The sequence below is a fragment of the Coturnix japonica genome, chromosome 4, assembly GCF_054131305.1.
Source record: "Coturnix japonica strain WE chromosome 4, WE-NBRP24, whole genome shotgun sequence".
Lineage (NCBI taxonomy): Eukaryota > Metazoa > Chordata > Aves > Galliformes > Phasianidae > Coturnix > Coturnix japonica.
In genome coordinates, this window is record NC_140666.1 from 43,423,184 (window position 1) to 43,443,359 (window position 20,176).

Consider the following 20,176-nt stretch of genomic DNA (forward strand, 5'->3'; position numbering starts at 1 on the left):
CTTCTACAGCTTCCTTTCTTCCAAAATTCATACCCATTTGCTCACACTTCTGGTTTTACACCTTTCCATTATCAATATGATAATAAGCCTTTTCTTCTGTTCTTTATTTTAAGGAAGATGCTCCAAGTTGCATCCCTAAGGACACCAGTTAGCCTGTTCCTCCTAGGCCCAAAAGCACCACCCCAGTCACACTGGCGTGCCAGACTGCAGCCCTTTCTCTCTGCAAGTTTGGTCTGAACTTTCTAGCCTCATGCCCTGTGGTGCCAGGTGAGTAAACATCTCTGGAGCTTCTAAAAGTGATTATACTCATTTGATTTTCAAGAAGTGAACCATACACAACATCAGGACCAATCACGGTCTCACATGTACCTTCCCACTCTTACCTCTACCTCATTTCTTTGTCACATTCATCCCTTCCCTAATACCTTAAGTGGAAGACAGCACAGAATATTAGATAACAGCCTTTCTTGTCATTAACTGCATATTGACCTTTTGCTGCTCCATTAACAACGGAATAAATAAAACACATTTTTAAAGCAGAATTATGATGTACCCACTGGCTTATTTCTTTATCACCATTTACTCCCTGCTACGTTAATTCATCGAGTCTTATCTCCAGTCTTCTTCTGACAGAAGAAAATTCATTTCACATCTCTCATACAGAATTCATCTTTCCTTCCTCATGTGTAGTAGCCTTCCAATTCATCTAGGCTAACTTAAATCTGAGAGGAAACGAGGATGAGATTTCACTGCATAACTCTCTTCTTTCTTGAAAGGAGTAAGGGCAACACACTTTGTGGAGATTCGATACAACAGGAACTAAACTTTGTCTCACTTCATCACAACTATGAAGTTAAACATTAGGAGGGTGACTTTGAGAGAAGTTTGTAGATAATCATACAACATTCCCTTCTCTGGAAACAACTTTTCTTTTCCCCTCCTGCATTTTCCAAACAAACTCCTGGAACACAAAGGTAGAAATAGGAAAAAAAAATAATGACAAAACACATTGTCTGAAAACACTGAATTACTGTTTATGAAAATAAACATCTGTTCCACAAGTTTCCCTTACAAAACCAGAAGTGTTTCCAAAAACCAGAGACAATCTGTTAAGAGTTGAAGTGAACGAAAGTCAGAAGCCTTGTATAGATATTAATGAACTGTGAATTCAAAACTTTCTACAGAAGTAATGATAAATAGATCTTAAGTTCTAAAAAGAGAAACCATACAACCAACACAAAAATCAACATTGCTTTTCTTCTCAAGGCAATGCTTCTAACCAAGGAGAGGAACAAAAAGATTCAGAAAATCCTAGCACCCTTAGCCTTTTGAGGGTAAGCCATTTTGCAAGGCAGAAAGTGAGTACCCTTCCTTACAGGAAGATGCAGCACACACAGCCTCTCCTTCCTGATCTCTTTGCCAAAAGCAACAAAATCCTTTACCCACAAGTATTTAATCATCCAGCTACGTGATATATCATGAAAGCTTTGCAAAATACACTACCTAACTTGGAGATCACCACACAGGTAGGCCCATCTCTCTCTAAGTGATGGAGACCAAACAGAAGAAGAATTTATCCTCCCACAGGGGGAATGCTTTTCACAAATGCTTCCACAGGGACACGTTCTGCACAGCAGAAGAAAGAGCACAGCCCTCAAAAATCAAATACTGTTCTTCTCTTTGAAATTAAATGAAATTCTCCTGGATACTTTCCATTGAATTATTGATAAACATTATACGGGATGCAGAAGAGCGCATCTCAAAATGATGGTAGTCAGACTCCACAGAGCAGAAAGCAAAGATCTCAGCGCAGCCAAAACCACATCATTTCATGAAGCACATTCGCTACCCGATATTAGAGAACACTGTTTAGGATGACCTATCAGCTAAAAAGAGAGCACACAGAGTGCATTAATATGCCAGAATAACAACAACAGAAGATTTGGGTTTCTTTTGGAACACGCAGATCCATTAGTGTGATTATGCTACTAAATATGATGTCAATTAGGTTTCAGACAGAGTCTAATAGAGACTAATTTCTGCTCTCAGTAAAGACACACTGGCCCAGAGTAAAGAGCAAATTTTTACAGCAGATGAGCAATAAGTAGCCAAGCAACAAGATCATTTCACCATCACCTAAATGCATTTTCCTGTCTCAGAAATGCAAGTAGTTTCAGAATCAGGGGAAAAAAGCAAAGAAGGTATTTACATTGCCCACAATACTCCATATCTTGGTACACCCATCACTTGGCCTGATCAAGCTGAGTCTAACAAAAGGTCTGGGTCACAACAGATGACCCAAAGTGCATCAAATGGAATCAATTTGCTTGTGTCTTTCAGATGTTGCTACAGCCATTTAGTAAGAAAGCTGACTTGTGGCAGCAATTGAAGGGAGCAACAGAAAAGGAAAAGTAACAGTTCTGGCTAGCGGTGACAGATTAGGACCAGTTCTCTGAAAATGGATTCAACAGCTTTCTGAAGTTTTAGTGTGCACAACAAAACCAACATGATACAAAAATTCTATCTGGATAGTATCCCTCTGGCCTGCTCCCCAGGCTTCACTTGCTTTTTATCCTTTCTCTTGCATCAGAAATCAGAGGAGAAACAGCACAGCTGTGAAGATAAGGCAAGTATAAAGATCATCTCACGTTTGGGCAAGCAGGTTCAAGGTGTATATGAGTACTTTATTGTGGAACTTGGAAGAAAAATTAGGTGGTAACTGAGATTTTTTTAGAAGGATGGAAAAAAGCAGAAAAGGGGGTGCATGTTATTTTACTGGGAAACAGCAACAAGAAGCACATTGATGATATGGAGGAAACTTAAGGTCTTCTAAGGTCTTTAAGGTATTCTTCACAGTTCATTGACATGTTTAAGAAGGATGCAATTGGTTAACAATGCCCTGAAACAGTTCTGAAACACCTCTATGTCACTGGTAAAGCCTGCTGGAACTCACACCCTTCTTTCCATGTCACAAAATCACACACTACACACCGTGCTGAGTTCCAGCTAAGTGGAATGTTTTGTGTTTGTATGTTTGTTTGTTTTTTAACATTTTCTACCATCAAACTGAGAAGCTGACTATATTACAGATTAATGAATACTGTGGCTTGTCATCTTTATCATCTCTGCTTCGCCAAAGGAAAAAGAGATTAAAAACTGAATCGAGAAATATTCATTCAAATCTCACTAACAGGTTAGCAAAAGCAGCATATTTAGTTTCAAATAAGCTAAAGTAAAGCATCAAGTACCTCAGCTGTTTCAGGAATTCAACATCAGTGTTGCTGTTAATCAGCTTGATGAACTCCTCATATGAAGGAGCATATGTGTAGTCTTTCTTCTGATGCTCATTCATCTGTTCCCTGTACTCCAGCTGGCTGAGTAGCATTTGGTTGATATAATCTGGATCTCCCAGCAGTTCCACCACTGGTTTCAGTACTGGAGAGGAAAAATATTTTAAAACAAAATCCTTATGTTGAAGAGTAACTGTTATACACCTCATGAGAATACTACAGATAAGAGGCAAAAATAGATGCAAAAACATCAATAAGAATTTCAAAGCAGTCTCCCGACTACATGGTATATTTGAGACCTTATGTATATCATTTCATGACAAAACTGTTTGTGCTGTTGCCCAAACCAACATACGTTGACAAAGTTGAGTCCCATTTGGGAAATTTCAAGCATTTTTGGTTTTTTTTCTTTCTACTGTGTGCCTTGGAAGCTGTGGCATTAAATTTCCATTTGCAATGGCTGAGAACTGGATTGCATAACATACTGAAGACTTCATAACTTCAGAATTTGAATTCAATTATATTTAAAAATGACAAGCAGCTTTATAATCTAATTAAAGTAGATCTGATAAAATGAAAGGCAAAATAGAAAACCTTCATTAAAAAATTGGATTCAAAGTTTAAAACAAATCAAATCTGGTATCATAATTCAATCGGAATCATGTCTATGGATTCTGTGCATCTGAATGAAGCTCAATAGGTCAAAACTATTCATAAAATCCATAAAAATAGTGCTACTGAAGTCTGCAAAAAGGGTTCCCCTGTGGAAAATAAAATGATAGAAGGAATGGACAAAAGGGATTTTATCCTGAAAGGTGCTAAGAAACCTGGCAACAAGTCAGGACAGTCAAGTAAGTGCACGCTTAACTTGCAAAACACAAAGTTCCTCGTTAGCCATCACTGAAAATAAAATATCTGGAGTTAAAAGCATAGCATCAAGACATACATAAAGATGTGTGTAATTATTAATACTGTACAAGTGTATGTGTTTAATTAACTCCGATCTTTCATCTACCTTTTGTTGCAAGTATTTCTGCAAGGACTATGCGCAAGCTGACAGACTGGACATCCTTTGAGGGTAGGAGACAACACACCAGAATTTGAGAACATTTTTGCAGGAACCTTACTTCTTCATCAGAGCTCCTCAAGCATGGGTGCAGCAAAAAAGGTCTCGGTGGATCTTCCTGCCTAAGAAAAGAAAGGGAAAAAAAAAAAAAAGAAAAAGAAAGAAGGAGAAGAAGGAGAGAGACATAACTTGAAAATATTGAAAACATGAAAAATCCATTATCAGGTTAAACAAAAACTTCAGTAAATAAACATTTTGACCCTCATGTATTTTTAAATGGGTTTTTGTTTTGCTGGTTTGTTTGTTTGTTTGTTTGTTTGTTTGTTTATGTTTCAGTGGTTTTTTTCCTTTTTAAGTCTATTATGACATTTCCAGATTCCTTTGCTCTGGTGGTATTTTCACCCGCCAAAATAAAAATACTGCATCAAAGAGAAATAGTAGAAACAGCCCAACAAAGGGAAGGAGGGAAGAACAAGGGCAGAGAAAAACCATAAAGAAGCCCCCATTTCTCTACACTTCTCAGGGAGAGGAGGTAGAATAGGGTGGATGGGAGAAAGGTGTTTTTAATTTGCTTTTGGTTCTCAGTCTTGTTAGTAGACGGCAATAAGTTATGCTTCCCTTCCAGAGCTAGGGGCTGCTGCCCTGATTAGCATCAACCAGCTGATGCTCATAGGGCTGCTCCAAGCCTGTAGCCTCAGCATGGGAAAATCAAGCAAGAGCTGGATGCCACCAAACCAGAAGTTTCTGGTTGTGAACCAGTGCACAGCCACCAGTGACAGGCAGCACTGTACAACTGGTATTTGCTTCTGAGTCCACGAAGGAGCAAATCTGCTGCAACAGTAACAGCATTGCTATAACAGCACAAGACATTTATTCCAAGGTAGCTAAATCAGGCTCTTAAACACACTTTCAGAAGAATGAGAATATGAAAACATAATTTGGTTTCTATTTGACTGAAGCTTATTTATTCAGTCCCAAATCAAATGTTTTCTATTCAAATATGGATAACGGAGAGGGTTTCAGTTCTACAAGTAAGACTAATTTCAAAATAAGTCCCTTGAAACAGCTTGGACGTGAATACTGTTTGCTCTTCAGAGAAGCAATGTATGAGATGTACAGATTTCATTACTAACCAGAGCAGGTGGTGCAGCTGATGTAGCTCCAAAAGCTGTTTATCTTGTTCTGGTAGGATCTATTCTCTCTGGCAACTGAATACCTGGCTATTTTCCTCAGCGCATTTCCATTGGTCTAGATACATCCTACTGCCTCCTCAACAACACATCAGTCACCGCATCACATGCTGTCCCTAAAGGCATTCATTATTTATCCAAAACTGGATATGTCCCAGGCAGACAGAAAGTCTGGGCCATTTCTGTGTAGCCACCAATCAGAGAAGCCAACTCTTCCTTCTCTGGACAGGTTGAACCACCCCATCAGCCACTTCAAAACACCACCAGAAGCAGGAGCTAAATGCCAGTGAACAGGTGACATCCACTCAGCATCTGTTAGCCAGCAGCAGACTCATTTCTAACAAGTAGCTCCTGAGTATTAAGAGCAATGATAGAGAACCTGAACTAAAAACAAGCAGTAACTGTTCTGTTGCAAGGGAGCACACACACACAGACCTTGCTTCCTGGAGAAGCTTACCTAATTTGTGGGACACAATGCACAGTTATTAGAACAAGCATGTGCAAAGCATGAAGCCCAGCTGTTATGCACACAGTGCTTCACTAAATCAAGATTAAAGTCCCCTTTGCCATCAGCATCTTTTTAAATACACCCACACACAGCATCAACCTCCTGAGGAATGCCAGTCTGTTTGGGACTGCCAACACCCTGGAGTATTTACTGCACCTATAACACTGTGAATACAGAAGTCATTTCTCATCATCTTTGCCTTCCTGTTGCACACACTTATTCCCTGTGAACAGCCAGTACGTGCAGATAGGCTGAGTTAGACCCATGCCAGGACTCCTCTGGTACAGTCAACAGAACAAACAGAAAACTGTACAGAATACTGTACAGAATAAACAAGCAGAATAGCAAATCTTTGGTTCTTGTTTTTCTAAATCAACTAATGCATTTTTACCTGAGGGAATATGAGGGGGAAAAGGGAGCTGCATGCACTACAACTGACAGGCCATTTAAGAACAGTTTCCTCTGTTTCCTGGAGAATTTTCCATTAACTAAGAGCATATGAATCTTTGCAGAGGGGGTTCTTTCAGTTACTTTCTTATTTGCTTCAATATAAACATCAGCTCGTAATAAAAATACGCTATTCATTAACTAAATGTCTGCCCAAAAAGCAGCATCCCTTCTGATTCAGGCTTCTCCCTCACACCTACCAATGAAATAACTGAGTAGTGAGTGACCATGGAAGGAAGTACAAGCACCACTGCTGTCATCTGTCCTGCAGCAGTAGCTGGGAGTTTCCAAACAACGACATTTAGTAATCGCAGACAACAAATAGACAACAAATCCCACAAAAATTACCCTGGGTTCAGACATGTGTGAACAAGAATTTAATGACAAATAACATAAATCTGTCTGCTTTGGAAGGAAGTATAGAAAGGAAGCAAGCACGTGAATAAAGAATATCCAGGATATCAACAACAGTTCCACAGGTTGTTATGTAAAGATCCATTCTCATAAAAGAAAAAAACCCTTCAAAATGTTCCATCTGATCTTGCTGTAGCTTTAATTTATCTTTCAAGAGTAAGTCTTGCAGAGTTGCATTTAAGTCTCAATCAGTGCAACTGTGAGCTGAAGTGTATGTGCAACTCGCTATAAATGCTTTTCATCAGAATATTCAGCACCTATTGTCATTTAAGTGATTCTGAGGACTATCAAAATAACACGACCAACACCTCTTCATCTATATCGCCATCAGCTCTACACTTCTTGATGCCGTAGCATAATGAAAGTTGATTTAATATAGACCTTTACAAGCCAGAATCAAAAGCACACCCAAAAAAAAAAACTTGCTAAAAGCAAAATAAAACTCCAATACCAAACCAACCTCACAAAGCATTGCAAAAAAAGCCGAGGACAAAGACAACCTTTGATTTCCAAAGTCACAATATCAGAAAGATTAATAAAAGAATTATCCATCATTTGCTGTCTTAGTAACTATATTATTTATACATGTCATAGTTACCTTCCTAAAAGGAAAAGCAGCTGGACATCAGGGTAATCCCCAATGATTTACACAAGATGAAAAAGTTACGAGTTGTCTTGTCTACCATTCTAATGGTTCTGCATCATGCCAGACAGTCTAACCCACAGCAAGAGGAGCATTTTCTTTAGCTTCATTTCTAGCAGGAAAGACGTTCTCCTTTAAAGTAACCAAAGATAAGAAAGAAAATGGAAACAGACCACCCTCCCCATTCCCTGTATCCCACCAGTTAGGATGGAAGCTGCCTCTTCTTCCCAAGCTCTCCCTCATTCAAGTGCATATTTTTCCTTATCTGTTTTCCTCTGGTGGTCATTTACCTTGAGCTATTTGCTACCAAGTGAAGTACCACAATGATTAAGATAAGCTAGAGGCAAAGCAGGACCACAGTGAGGACCCGTAGCCTCTTTCCACCTGTCTTAGCCTGAAGAGCTAAAGCCTATTTCAGCCATCCTGATCTGTCAGCTATCACAGGCTTCATTCAGACAGTCAGAGAAAGTGGAAAAGCAAAGGGATTTCCATGGAACTCTGCAATGAAGAAATTGCCTCTGTCCTCCCAGGGACATACTTTCTCATACTTTAATGGGCTGTCTGTTGTCTTATGGGAAGAGAACCAAGAATGCAGTTGTCTAGGCAGCACCCACTCTAGAGCTGACGCAAGTATTGAAAACTCTGCAAGCCACCTGAGAACAGGCAAAATGCCGTTTGCTGCCTCACTGCATTATCAACTCAGCACTGGAAACAGGACGTGGCATTCCAGCTGGCAACACAGAAGGAAAGTTACCTGGCTCTAATTACAGTCTCTGCGTTCCTACAGTCACCCAGCATTAACCAGATTCACTATTATAGACACTGAGAGGGAAATGTGACTTCCCATTTAAAACTACTACTATTTTTAAAATGTTGACAGAAAGCTGAAGCCAGGCTAATGACATCTCTTGTGCTGCCTGACTTAGAATTTTCAACTTGAGTTATATAACATATAAGCAAAGGTTTTCCAGGAAACTCTAGTTTCTAAGTCAAGACAAAGAGACACGCTGTCATTCTCAGACCAAGATTTAACATGTCAGCAAGTTCCAGCAAAACTAACACTGTAGAAGGCAAACTGCATAGGTGTTACAGATCACACGTGCAATTTCCATTTGGGTTCTCCTACAGCAGTATTTAAGTAGACCAAAAGAACGCTGCCAAAAAGAAATCCATGAGATAGCCTAAAAAGAGAAAGAAAATCCAGCCAACAATCTTTCAGCTGAAAAACCTAGTTACTGCAGAACAGACCACTTACAGAAACTACAGGTCCTTCCCCTCCTGGGGCTAGTACAAATGAAAAACCTGAACGGAATTACCCCTTGTGCTATTGCAGAAAAAATGCAGCTAACTATGTTTCTTCTTAGCTGGCTGCTCTGACAGTCTCTCTCCTTTTCCTTGCAAGTTTGCACTACTTGTGCAGCCCACCTCCTACTGAGAGCAAAGGATTCAAAGATCAAATGGAAATTGCAGTGAATCTGAACTATGAGAAAAGGATAAATGTTTCTTCCCCTGGGTCTTACAGATGCTATGATGCCTGCTAGGTCCCTATATTTGGTAAGAAACCTGAAAGGTTTAATCAGTCACACAAGAAAATATTACATTATTTGTTACTTTGATATAGCAAATCTAAAAGCAGAGAGATAAGCAAAAAACTCCAGTGAAATACACAGTTTAAGTTTTACCTGGCATTGGCTCCTTTAAGGTCACAGAAGTGTGTGAGTAAAGCTTTCACTACATCATTGCAGACGACTTTAACTACATCAATGTGACTCAGCCTCAGTCGCAGCTGCTTGGCAATCTCCCAGAAGTCTTCTGACAGCAGCTGGTACAGCTGCCCTTCATCTCTGCTGATTTGCCCATACCAGGACAGGATGTAATCTCTGTACATGTAGTCAAACACTGAAAGGAAAAATACAACAATAAACAGCAAAATCTGCAAAATGAAGGCAGGCTAGATTAACAGAAACTTAGTTCTCCACACCATTAAATGGGTCATAGGTTTCACAGCTTCTCCACTGGGTTTTAAATTCTCACCAGAGCGTGAGGTTGGCAAAGTTACAGAAATCTGCACCTAACAGGTTACTGGAGGTCAGTTTGCAGAGCAAAGTCCATAAGTGGATTTGCTCAGACAGTCAGGCTACTAGCTACACACTAACCTCAAGCTAATACCTGTGTCTTAACAGAGGATTCCATTATATGAACTACCCTACAAGCTGGCTGTGTCCAGGCTGCTGCAGACTGAAACCAACCTTCTCCAGACACAAACTCATCACTGTCTACACTACAAAGTTACAGTTAGAAGAGGAGGTGCTAAGATTCTTGTAACTGAAAATACATATACAAGCTAAAGAAGGTACCAAAGAATCAGAAGAGCTAGAGATAAAAGCGAACAAGCAGATTAGCAAGACAGCATGAACTTGAAAGATTAGGTAACAGTCCCAACTGTAGCTACAAGCAATGGGATTACTGTAACTGCAAGTTCCATCACAACACCTTCTACTCTTCTGACTTTCTGACCTTTGTGTGTCTCCAGCCTTACTGATGCATAACTAGCAGGTTCCTCTGGAATTGTAAGAGGTGTTCAAGCTAATCCAGCACTGCCAACAAGGTAGGGGAAAACCTAGCAGCAGAGGGGTTGTGAATGGGATGAAACCAGTTTAGAACAACCAGAGGGGCAACTGAAAAGAAAGGGGAGAACAACATGCCACACACCTGTGATTCTGAGCAGATTCTTTATCAGACATTGTGATTTCAGAGTTGTGTTGTTGTTAGGGATTTGATTGTTGTTGTTTAAAACATAAAAAATACACCCCGCTTGTCATTGTTAGCCCACGGTTTAAAGCAATCATGCTACTCCACTGTTTTTTAGTTTCCACTTTGATAGAAATTGGTGGGGTTTTTTGCCAGCTTAATAAACTATATAAAGCTCCCTGGCACCATGACAGTGAAATTAATAACGCACTAATAGCATAACAGCTTATACTGAGTAATTTTGCCTCCCTGGAACACTAGCAGGCTTCATCCTATGTTACTGTACCAAAATCATTTCAAAAGAAAATACTAGAATTGATAAAAGCTTGTAGTCAAATTCCTTGGGTTTATAAAGAAACCAAGTCACTTTACTGAGCTGGAGTAACTTAGAAGGCATTTACTAAGACATTCCAAGGCTTCCTAATGACTTATTCAGGAAAAACAAAGAAATGCATAAAATAAGTAAGTCAATAGAAGTTCCAAAAGCACTATAACTAAGTGCCCCTTGCCTGAGGAGCTGAGTTACAGCACAGAGAAGCGGTGGCTCCTTATCTGCATTGTCCAGATCTCTACAAAACAGGAGTACAACTCGCATCTCAATCTCCTAGGCTATCTTCTCCTTCAGAAAACCTCTATTCCAACCAAGCCTTAGTCTTCTCACAACACAGAGCTGAAATATTGTCTTCATACAAATGCATTCATTGACTTCAAGTACCAAGGAAAAAGTGAATAGCCTTTCCTGAAAGGAAAGACCAGAACAGTTTCACTACAAGCAATTCCAAAACTCTTCTGTGACTATATTAGCAAAAAAAAAAGGATGTACTTAATGTTACCTTAACTTCCTCATGCTCACTAAGCCTGTATTTAGACCACGATGCTACAGCTGTTAAAAAGCTGCGTGAACTACCAGACTTCAGGACTGGAAACCAGCCCCAGACATAAGCAACAGTGACATTAAAATGTGAGTTCTGTTCAAGTCTGCGCTGGGAAAAGTACTAGCATTTCATGGTTCAGCTGCACCTTACACCATTCAACCTTGATGAAACCGACACATTCCTTTTATAGGTTTAAAAAGTTAATAATACAAATGCAATCTTACCAAATTCCCAAAATCTTATCAAGTCAGACTCAGCACAGAACATAAGGAAATTAAGCAGCTGTGGAGGAAGAGGTGGTTCCCTGGCATGAAACATTTTCAGGGCCAAGAAACAGAGGGCATCACCAAATAGCCCATTTTTAGCCAAATATAATGTAAGTATATACATAAATAGCCAAAATAAGAGATCACAGGATACGAGGCAATTAGAAGATGAAATTTAGTTCCCAGGAGACCAGCTACCCTGGTGGCAGAGGAGTCTAGTGACTGCTAGCCATGACAGCACACTGTGCAACAGCAGCTGGGTCTGCCTGAGCATGGCCTTTCCTAAGAGGCATTCGTGAGCTGCCCAATGATGTGGGATGAAAGCATGAGGTTCCCAAGCAAGGAACAGCATAGAAAGCATCAGAAGGAATGGCTAGAAGTGTCTGTAAAACTGGGTCATCTTTTCTTTGCATAAGAAATGAATGGCAAGCAAGAATCGTATCAATTCTAGCAATAAAAAGCATGAAATATTCTGGAAAAAAACATTTCAATGTTAGTCACCCAGCTGGCTGAAAAAAAGACTCAGGCTTAAAATGCAAAGGTTTTCTTTCTGCTGTATTCATCAAGTTAAAAATCTTCACATGATATTACACTTGTTCTGATTTTGCTCACTTTAATGGAACACATCACAGGATAGCAGGGATAATTCACAGCTCTCTCTCACCTTATATCTGCAGCTTATGCAAAGATGATATAATTAAGAGGAAAGAAACATTCTGAAGCCTTGTCCTTTTGTTTTACTTGCTTGTCAGTGGGAGATAGAAGTTGCTAACCGAGCTGTAAACAGATGTAAACCTTTCTGATACAAAAAGTGACTGACATTGTTGAATGTCAATTCTTGTGTTGTACTAACTTCAGAGAGACAAGCTGCTCGGTATCACAGGAAAACCACTGTATTTATTAGTTTAATAAAATAACACTGATAGCTGAAATGGAAACATCAATAACCCCTTCAATTAAAAGTAAGGATGATCGATGATGCCTATTCTCCCCACTACCTTAAATGGCCAAGAGAACAAGGAAAAAAATGCAATAAAGCACATGACATCTTATCAAGAGAGAGAGAGACATCACAAAACCTTGACAAACTATGCAGTAATGGGGAGCTGCTCTAAATATAAAGTTCACAGAGAAAGACTGGCAGTAACACCAGCAAAAAATTGCAGCATAGAAGCAAAAGTTGACAGGTAATTCTGGAGGGATGCAAGATAGCTTCCAACATACTGTAAAACTTGGGCAAATTTAATTACATGGATGATAAAGAATAGCTGAAGAAACCAGAATATGAACTTGTAAAAGAGTATCCACAGGGGCAAGGAGTACACCACGTACATTTTCAGAGACTGATCATTTTACTCTAATAAAAAAGTAAAACTACTCATTTTGCAACTAATTCAGCATCTCACATTCGATCTGTCTTCAACACCTTTGGGAGCTAAAATGACTTGCTTTAATCTACATACAGTAGAGTGAAGTCTCATCCTTGTTAAACTGCATAACAGAGGACAAGCTAGCTTTGTTAGTCACTTAGCTAGGCCTGGAAGAAGTACAACCCATCTGACAAGTTTGCTCTCCAAAATTCAAGAGTGTGAATGGAAAGTAAAAATTGTTCTGAAGAGAAATGGCAATAAAGAAAGTTGTCATAGCAGTAAGTCCTCAGCTCCTGAGAAATGAATCACTTAAGAAAATTCTTAAATAACTTTCAGCCCAGCCGGGTAAGGATGGAGTTATGAATCCAACAATCTGCAGAGAAAGAACTTCAGACAAAGACCCTGTTAGGTTCTCAAAAACACAAGCTTCTCCCATATGCATATAGCAGGAGGGAAGCACAACAAAACCATTTTCCACCCAGCAATCCACAACAGCTCTTCTCTCTTCAAATAACCCCTCTGCCTCCAATTCCACACTGATAACAGGTTCACAATCTTAAACCATGGATTGCACTGGTGTTCCACAGATTTCATATACCACAGCAGTCAAAAGTACAAATCATCACTTCAGCTTCAGTTCTCACAGCAAAAATTTGACCAAATCAAAAGACCAACTGCATGAGACTAGATTTTATCAGTTTATGGGAACCCAACTGTCTTTGAAATGTTAGGGTGGGTTTGTTGGTTCTTTTGACTCACAAAGGAGTGAATTGTCTCATATTTTCCAGATATTTATGTAAAAAAAAGCAGTTAAAACAAGATGACAGTTCAACTGCAAACACAACTTCACGTTACTCACTGACCAAGACTTTATTTTTTCTATTAAGGAGAAAGAAACCAGGGCCATTCCAAAATCCAGCCATATCGTACAGTGACAGTTTGGTAAGAGGACAAGAGATACATACAGGATCCAAAGCTCCTCTGTCCAAATTAAGACTCACCTTCTTTCAGTGCCTTATCCATGTTGTGAGAAATGACCACCCTCCTTGACTGAACTGAATCATGGGAGCTCCCAGACCAATTACTCTGAAATACAAAAGAGAACATTCATAAGAAGGAATAGTTTGTTTGGTTTTTTTAAATGACAACCAGAACTGGAATTCAAGGTGATCATACTCTCATCTGCGTGCACACGTGTGTAATCTCTGCAGTGTACCAGGCTCCACTTAGTCTCATAAAATACTTCTAAAATAAAACTGAAGTCATTAGCGACCTTCCAGTAAATTTAGCTCACATTCTTTCAGGCTTCTTCCTTCAAAAACATTTCTGCTGCTGGACAATACCAAAGTTGGTCTATTTTGAAGCATTACTGTGCAAACAGGTGGGTGGACAAAGAAACATTTTTCAGTTGGCAAACAGCATTCTGCCATTCACACTGTCCCTAGATAGACAGGAGTATAATTAAAATCAGAAATAGAAACTGTCCCCACTCGGCTTACTTCAGCTCTCTTCTTGGAAATTCAGACTCATAGAGACGCAAGTAACTAAAATGAGTGGTGGCATATGACTTACAAGGGGAGAAGCAGCAGCTGTCCAGCTATACCTATCCATTAGAAAAAAAGAGCACAGCTGTACTGTGAAAAGACAGCACTTCCCACATGCCCCCAGTGACTGAACCATATATCAACAGAGAACACAAATGCAGTATAAACTCCAAGGAGGATTTACACAGAAAAACTCTTCAGGGCTTTAGAAGGTATTATGCCATCATTTCAGCCAATCTGCAGGCTAATGACTGGTGTATTTTGGTATAATATTATCCACCTACTACAGATACATGCACACAGTACTGGCACTGGCCAAATTGCTCACTTCAAAAGTAGCTTAACTCCAGCTGACGTAAGAAAATTATAAATACTGAGCTCTTCTTGTGTTTTCTTGCCTGCCTCTCAATTTGGGACCTTTCTACAGTAGAAGAAACAACACAAAACAAATGCTGTAGGAGACAATCCACAATCGCAACATGGTTCCACACTGTAACTGCATGAAACAATGCTCATTTTTCAGGACACTCGCTTCTTACACCATTGGATCCTTCCACGTTTCAACATAGGACACTGTAACACGATGGAAAACACAATAATGACAGCAGAGCAGCAAGGTCCCAGGCTGCAGCAAATGAGGATCTGCTCAAATGCAACAGCCATAGGCGCAGAAATAAAGGAAAGAAAGCTGCTTACCTTCAGAAGGCCTCAAGTACACAGGGATCTCCAGACAGATACCCTTGCCTCTAATGCCAACCCATACATGAGGTCTGGGAAGGGGTAACTCAGGTTCATTGCATGTACTTGAGCCCTCCTGGGTTGGGCCCTGCCTTCCACCAGATGCTCAGTCACTGGTTCAAGCCCTGACTTAGCATTTCCACTACAAACATTCACATTAAGAACAAACCAGGACTATTGCCTTAGCACCTAAGGAACAGCACTTCACTGAGATGCAACCTCACATTTTAGTTTGCAATATATTTCACTGAAAGGGTTTTCTAAGGCTGATACATCTGACTTAAAATGCAACTGAAAGGGAGAAGGTACTGAGCGACCTGACTGAGCTGTGCCCACTCCAAACCAGAGGCTGGAGTAGATGACTTCCTGAGATACCTTCCAACCTGAACTGTTCTATTGTTCCTGATGATCCTCCAGAGACCTGGGCACTTCACTTAGTGGCTGAAAACGGACCAGATCTTAAATTGAGCCAGAAAACAGCTGATCAAACTCCTTTTTCCTTTCAGTCTTATGAACTTGTACTCAGCAAAATCTATTACCTTGCTTTTTATTCAAAAAAATAAATCTGTTTCCGTGACAATAGTGATGAATCAACTGAATAAACAGGCAGTCCCGAGCTGGATGACATATGGCAACAACCACCTTCAAGACAACAGTGACAACCTGCTAACACGAGCTCACAGCACCTGCGATAACAGAAGGTCTTCCAAAAATTCCCACTCCAAACTCAGCGTTATCAACTGAGAGAATGCAAAATCCAGCAGATCTGGCGGATCATCTTCTCACCCATCTCAAGTCAGATGGATGCACGCAGATGTCTCACCTCGCAGAGAACAGGTTCAGCTAGAAAACCATTGCTTGAGTGTTTTCACATTTTTCTTCATGTCGCTCATCTACAAGAAAACCACGCTGCTGCATGAAACTGCTGGCACCACCCTGAGACAAAGATGTCTGTAAATGGCTTAGCTTAGCTCCAAACTCTCACTGAGATGCTCTCACAACACCCAGAACATTCCCACTGGTCCTGACTCACAGCCCCAGAGCGGGCTCCACTCCAACAGAATTTACTGCCAAAGAGGAATGAGAGAAACAGGGCTGAAACTTAAGTAAGATTCGACAAAATGACCTACAAGTTGTGGGAAGCACATAGGGAAGGAACGTGCAAAGAATGAGGCTGCTAACAAACGGAGATGGCTGCTTCCTGGAACTGCTTTTTTAGCATGGAATCAGAACACACGCAGAAGAAACTGACCCATTCATTTTATTATTACTTTATTCTCTTGCATGGTGCAAGCTCAACTGGGGAAAAAAGTAACTGTGGGACAGAATGACTATCCAAACTCTCCATGGACACAACGTCAACTTGTTTCTCTTAGGGCTGTTACACTGATCGTTTTTCATCATGTAACAAGGTGGTGGCCTGGGAAAGGACATCATATTCTATGCAATTGCCTTTGTCCTATGGAACTTTTGCTGCTCTCCCCTTCAAAACACAAGAAATTAAGGCCTGGCAAAAGCAGGAAGCTGATCAGATTTCATTTTTGGAGCGTTTGTAACAGGTATTTTCAATACCAAAGCTTACCTTCTGTAAGAATAACATTTTCACTTCATGGTTACATGAGCAGGTAACTGCCATCCTGACAGGACTTCCATTCTCAACCAGCTTACAAATTCCTCTGGATAAGGGGCATTTCTGGAGCAAAAAGCATTTAAGCTACAGGCCCCAAAGCGCAACTGTTCATAGAACCGCAGCCAAATACTTGAGGTCTATGCAACATATACTCAAAAATGTTAAATATTCCTGAAATTGGTAGGCAATGCTATGCTATCTTTTCATTATTTTAATTGCAGGATTTGCATAGTAGTAAATTTGTATCATCAAAAACAAACTGCTTGCCTGCCTCTGTAAGAGATACCACTATGAACAAAAGCATTGTACCCTCTGTTTTGTTGAAAATAAATGGAAGCGAAACATATACTCTCCTTTCAGTGCAGAAAGGACTCATGAACTAGAAGAACAATCACTGACCAGAGCATTTGGCTGTAAGCCCAAGAGGAACTAAAACCAGTGTAACAGAACAGTAGCGAGCAGAAACACCAGCAAAAACTCTGTAGCAGCAAAGGTTTCATGGTATTCCATAACGGAGCAGAAAATGAGACAGACTGGAAGACACACTTGGTGTAAGGCAGATGTTAAAGTAAATAAACAATTAAGCAACAACAAGCCATAAATACATTTGAAGACTTATTAAGGTGTAAATAAGAAGACGGAAGGAGGCAGTTTTCCCTCTCCCTCACAGCTACTGAAAACTCCTCATTAGCTCAAGTGCTGCCCCCTGAAAGAAGCCTGAAACTGAGGCCCAAATATGGCAAATCTTCTGCTTCCTCCAGCTTCTGGGGCTCCTGCTAGCTCACCTTCACTAGCCCTATCTGATGGCAAGCATCCAACAGCGAAGCAGGCTGAAACTGCATGTCCTTCACCACCCTTATCTGCCTTGAAAAGCACAGATTACACACAAATAAATTCCAATAATCTCATTATTTATTCCTCTGTGATATGAAAGAGTGCTATCTTCTAAAATATAATTAAATGTATTGTTATATGTCTGTGAATTCACGATAGATATATCTGAGTGCTGAATTCCAGAATGCAGAGGTTTCAATCACTACTCAGCCCAAGGAGAAAAGCTTTACCTTCACTTTAATGACAAATTCCAGACAAACCTCACGTTCAAGACCGGCACTTTAGGAATGCATGACACCATCGCAAAACTTGCTCTGAGAGATAAATACTTGTAGGAATGGAGAGCTGCTGTACAGAAGCAAACAAACGATTGAACAGTCAGGAGCTAAGTTTTAAAGAAACACTGGCAGGACAGTAAAATAAGCACGTCTTTTTGGCTGAAGAAAAAACAAGCTTTTTTTTTTACTACCGCGAGGCAGCCCAGGTAGGTTGTTCTTAATACAGAGCATCATTCATTTCATCTGCATTTATAACACAGCACCTGAATTTCATAAACAAATCCTTGGGTTTTGCATCACTTAAATGCAGATAAACCAACCACCTTATTCAAAGCTCTTGCTTTGAATCAAAGTCAAAACACTGCACTGCAAAGAAAACTGTCCTGCCAGTTTTGTTGGGTTTTGTTTTGGCAAAAGTACAACTCACACAGGAAACGTGGGAAAAAAAGGTGCTCTCCTTCCCACTGGTTAATGTGATCCTTCACATGAGTCAGAGCCATCTCCCCTACCACTATGAAAGTTAGCAGTGGCACAGGGAACAATTCTGGATTGTAGAAAACATCTAACAAGTCCTTCCCAGGGCTACTGTTGGTGTTACAAGGCTGCTCACACCGAAGCGAGAAGCCCTCTGGGACTTACACCCTTTAACTGGAGTTCAGCTGGTGCCTTTTTGCTGCCTCGCATGTTGCTGTCCTCCTCTGCCACAAATAGCCCGGTCCTAAAACTGCTCCTGGAAAGGGCTGAAAAATATCTGATAACAACATCACATACAATTTCAGCATCATTCAATTCCCACTATTTAAATGTGAATTCAAACTACTACTAATTCCTGCAAGATACTGTCATTTGTCTACAAATCTCTCCTTGTCTTTCTAAGAAATATAAATGAATGGAGGGAAGAAACCGAAGCTTGTGGTCAGAGTTCTCCCATACAGACAGACAAAGGTGCTTCTTCATGGCAACAGACTTTCTCAGTGGGCTTCAAATGTTCTTACTGAGAAACCAAACAGAAGCCCAAGTTCCACAGGGGACGAGCGGTATTTAGGACAAAGCAAAGCTTTGCATCTGGTAGGAAAACTTCTCCAGAAGCCATCTCAGATAAAAGGAAAAGGTATGCACTTTGCATTACTGAAATACAAACTCCTTGCCTGAGTTATTCACCTGCACAAACAGATTCATGAAAATCAAAAGCACTGAATTCCTACTGTAAGTGCTTGCAGAATTGGAGAACTCAAGAAAAGCTCAGTTTTTCCAGCACAGCATGAAGAGCACAATCCAAGCCCCTTTGAAGTTGACTGATTACTCCCACTCACTTCCCAAGAGCTAAGCCTGACTCCCACTAGAGTAAATATTTATCGCCGTATGCTTTCTGTTTCCTCATATGCGAACCCCAGTGTGAAAATCAAAGACAGAAGAAAAAAAAACGTTATCCCGTGTGTTCACAAGGCTTCAGAAATAGAAAAGATTAGATCTGTAGGACCCATTTCCTCCACAATACATATATTAGGCCAAGAGAGGGTTCTTTCCTGTTCTTCCTTCTCTTGAAGGACAAAAGACATGACGACACTGAAGGCTATTCTGGCTTTACTGTCTTCCTGCCACTGGTTCCCAAAAGAAACAACACAGCACCATGAGGCTCTAAAACATGGGAAGGTAACAACTGAGTGGTAACAAGGAGCACGGGCACAGTAGGAATGTACCATAAGAAGAGTAATTTCACATTTTTACCCAAGCTAAATGTACAGAAGACACTTGGAACTAAAAATCTCCACAGATGGCCGACATGTCTATATGCTGCCAAGACAGGCACTATTGCTTCCTCTGCCTACATTGTGCTGAACCAGCAGTCAGGAAAACTGCTCAACATACACAAAATTATCTTCAGAAGGAGTACGTCAAGCAGCTAAGGGACCCCGAAGCCATTTTTGCCTCAGATATATGTGATACGTATACACATCAGCAAAAACAGTACATTGAAAGCATGAGAAACCTGAGTAAGGCACCTGGAATCAAAGCCAGGGCAACACACAGCTCTCCTTTTGGGACGGCCTCTCCTTCCAACCAGGTTATGTTCTGAGAGCAACGCAGGGAGGGGAGACAAACAAAATGTCAACTGAATCACAGGGAAGGTTTAAAAACCCCAACAATTCCAGAAAGAGGGCTGCAGTGGGCGGGCACTGCTGCTTTGGCAGCGACTTTAAAATCCCAGCCTTCAGTCGGGTTCTGAAGTAACAGCATATAGCGTAGGGCTACAATAAAACCCAACACAGCGTAACACAGCGCATAAAGCAAGACTTGGGTGTGCACTACCTACAACCGGATGGGCACAGAT

General features: G+C 40.4%; 1 protein-coding gene across 2 annotated transcripts in view; it reads right to left on the reverse strand.

Moving 5' to 3' along the window:
* SNX25 (sorting nexin 25) overlaps positions 1–20,176 on the reverse strand; it is a 46,471-nt gene that overhangs the window by 25,050 nt on the left and 1,245 nt on the right. The window contains exons 2-5 of one of the 2 annotated variants that reach the window (XM_015861380.3): positions 13,822–13,906; positions 9,241–9,457; positions 4,306–4,478; positions 3,249–3,435 (exon numbers count right to left, since the gene is read on the reverse strand). In XM_015861380.3, coding sequence (XP_015716866.2) covers positions 3,249–3,435; positions 4,306–4,478; positions 9,241–9,457; positions 13,822–13,906 — 662 coding nt within the window. Of the gene's footprint in view, positions 1–3,248; positions 3,436–4,305; positions 4,479–9,240; positions 9,458–13,821; positions 13,907–20,176 lie in introns of those variants that run through there. The other variant, XM_085546663.1, reaches the window with a different exon arrangement.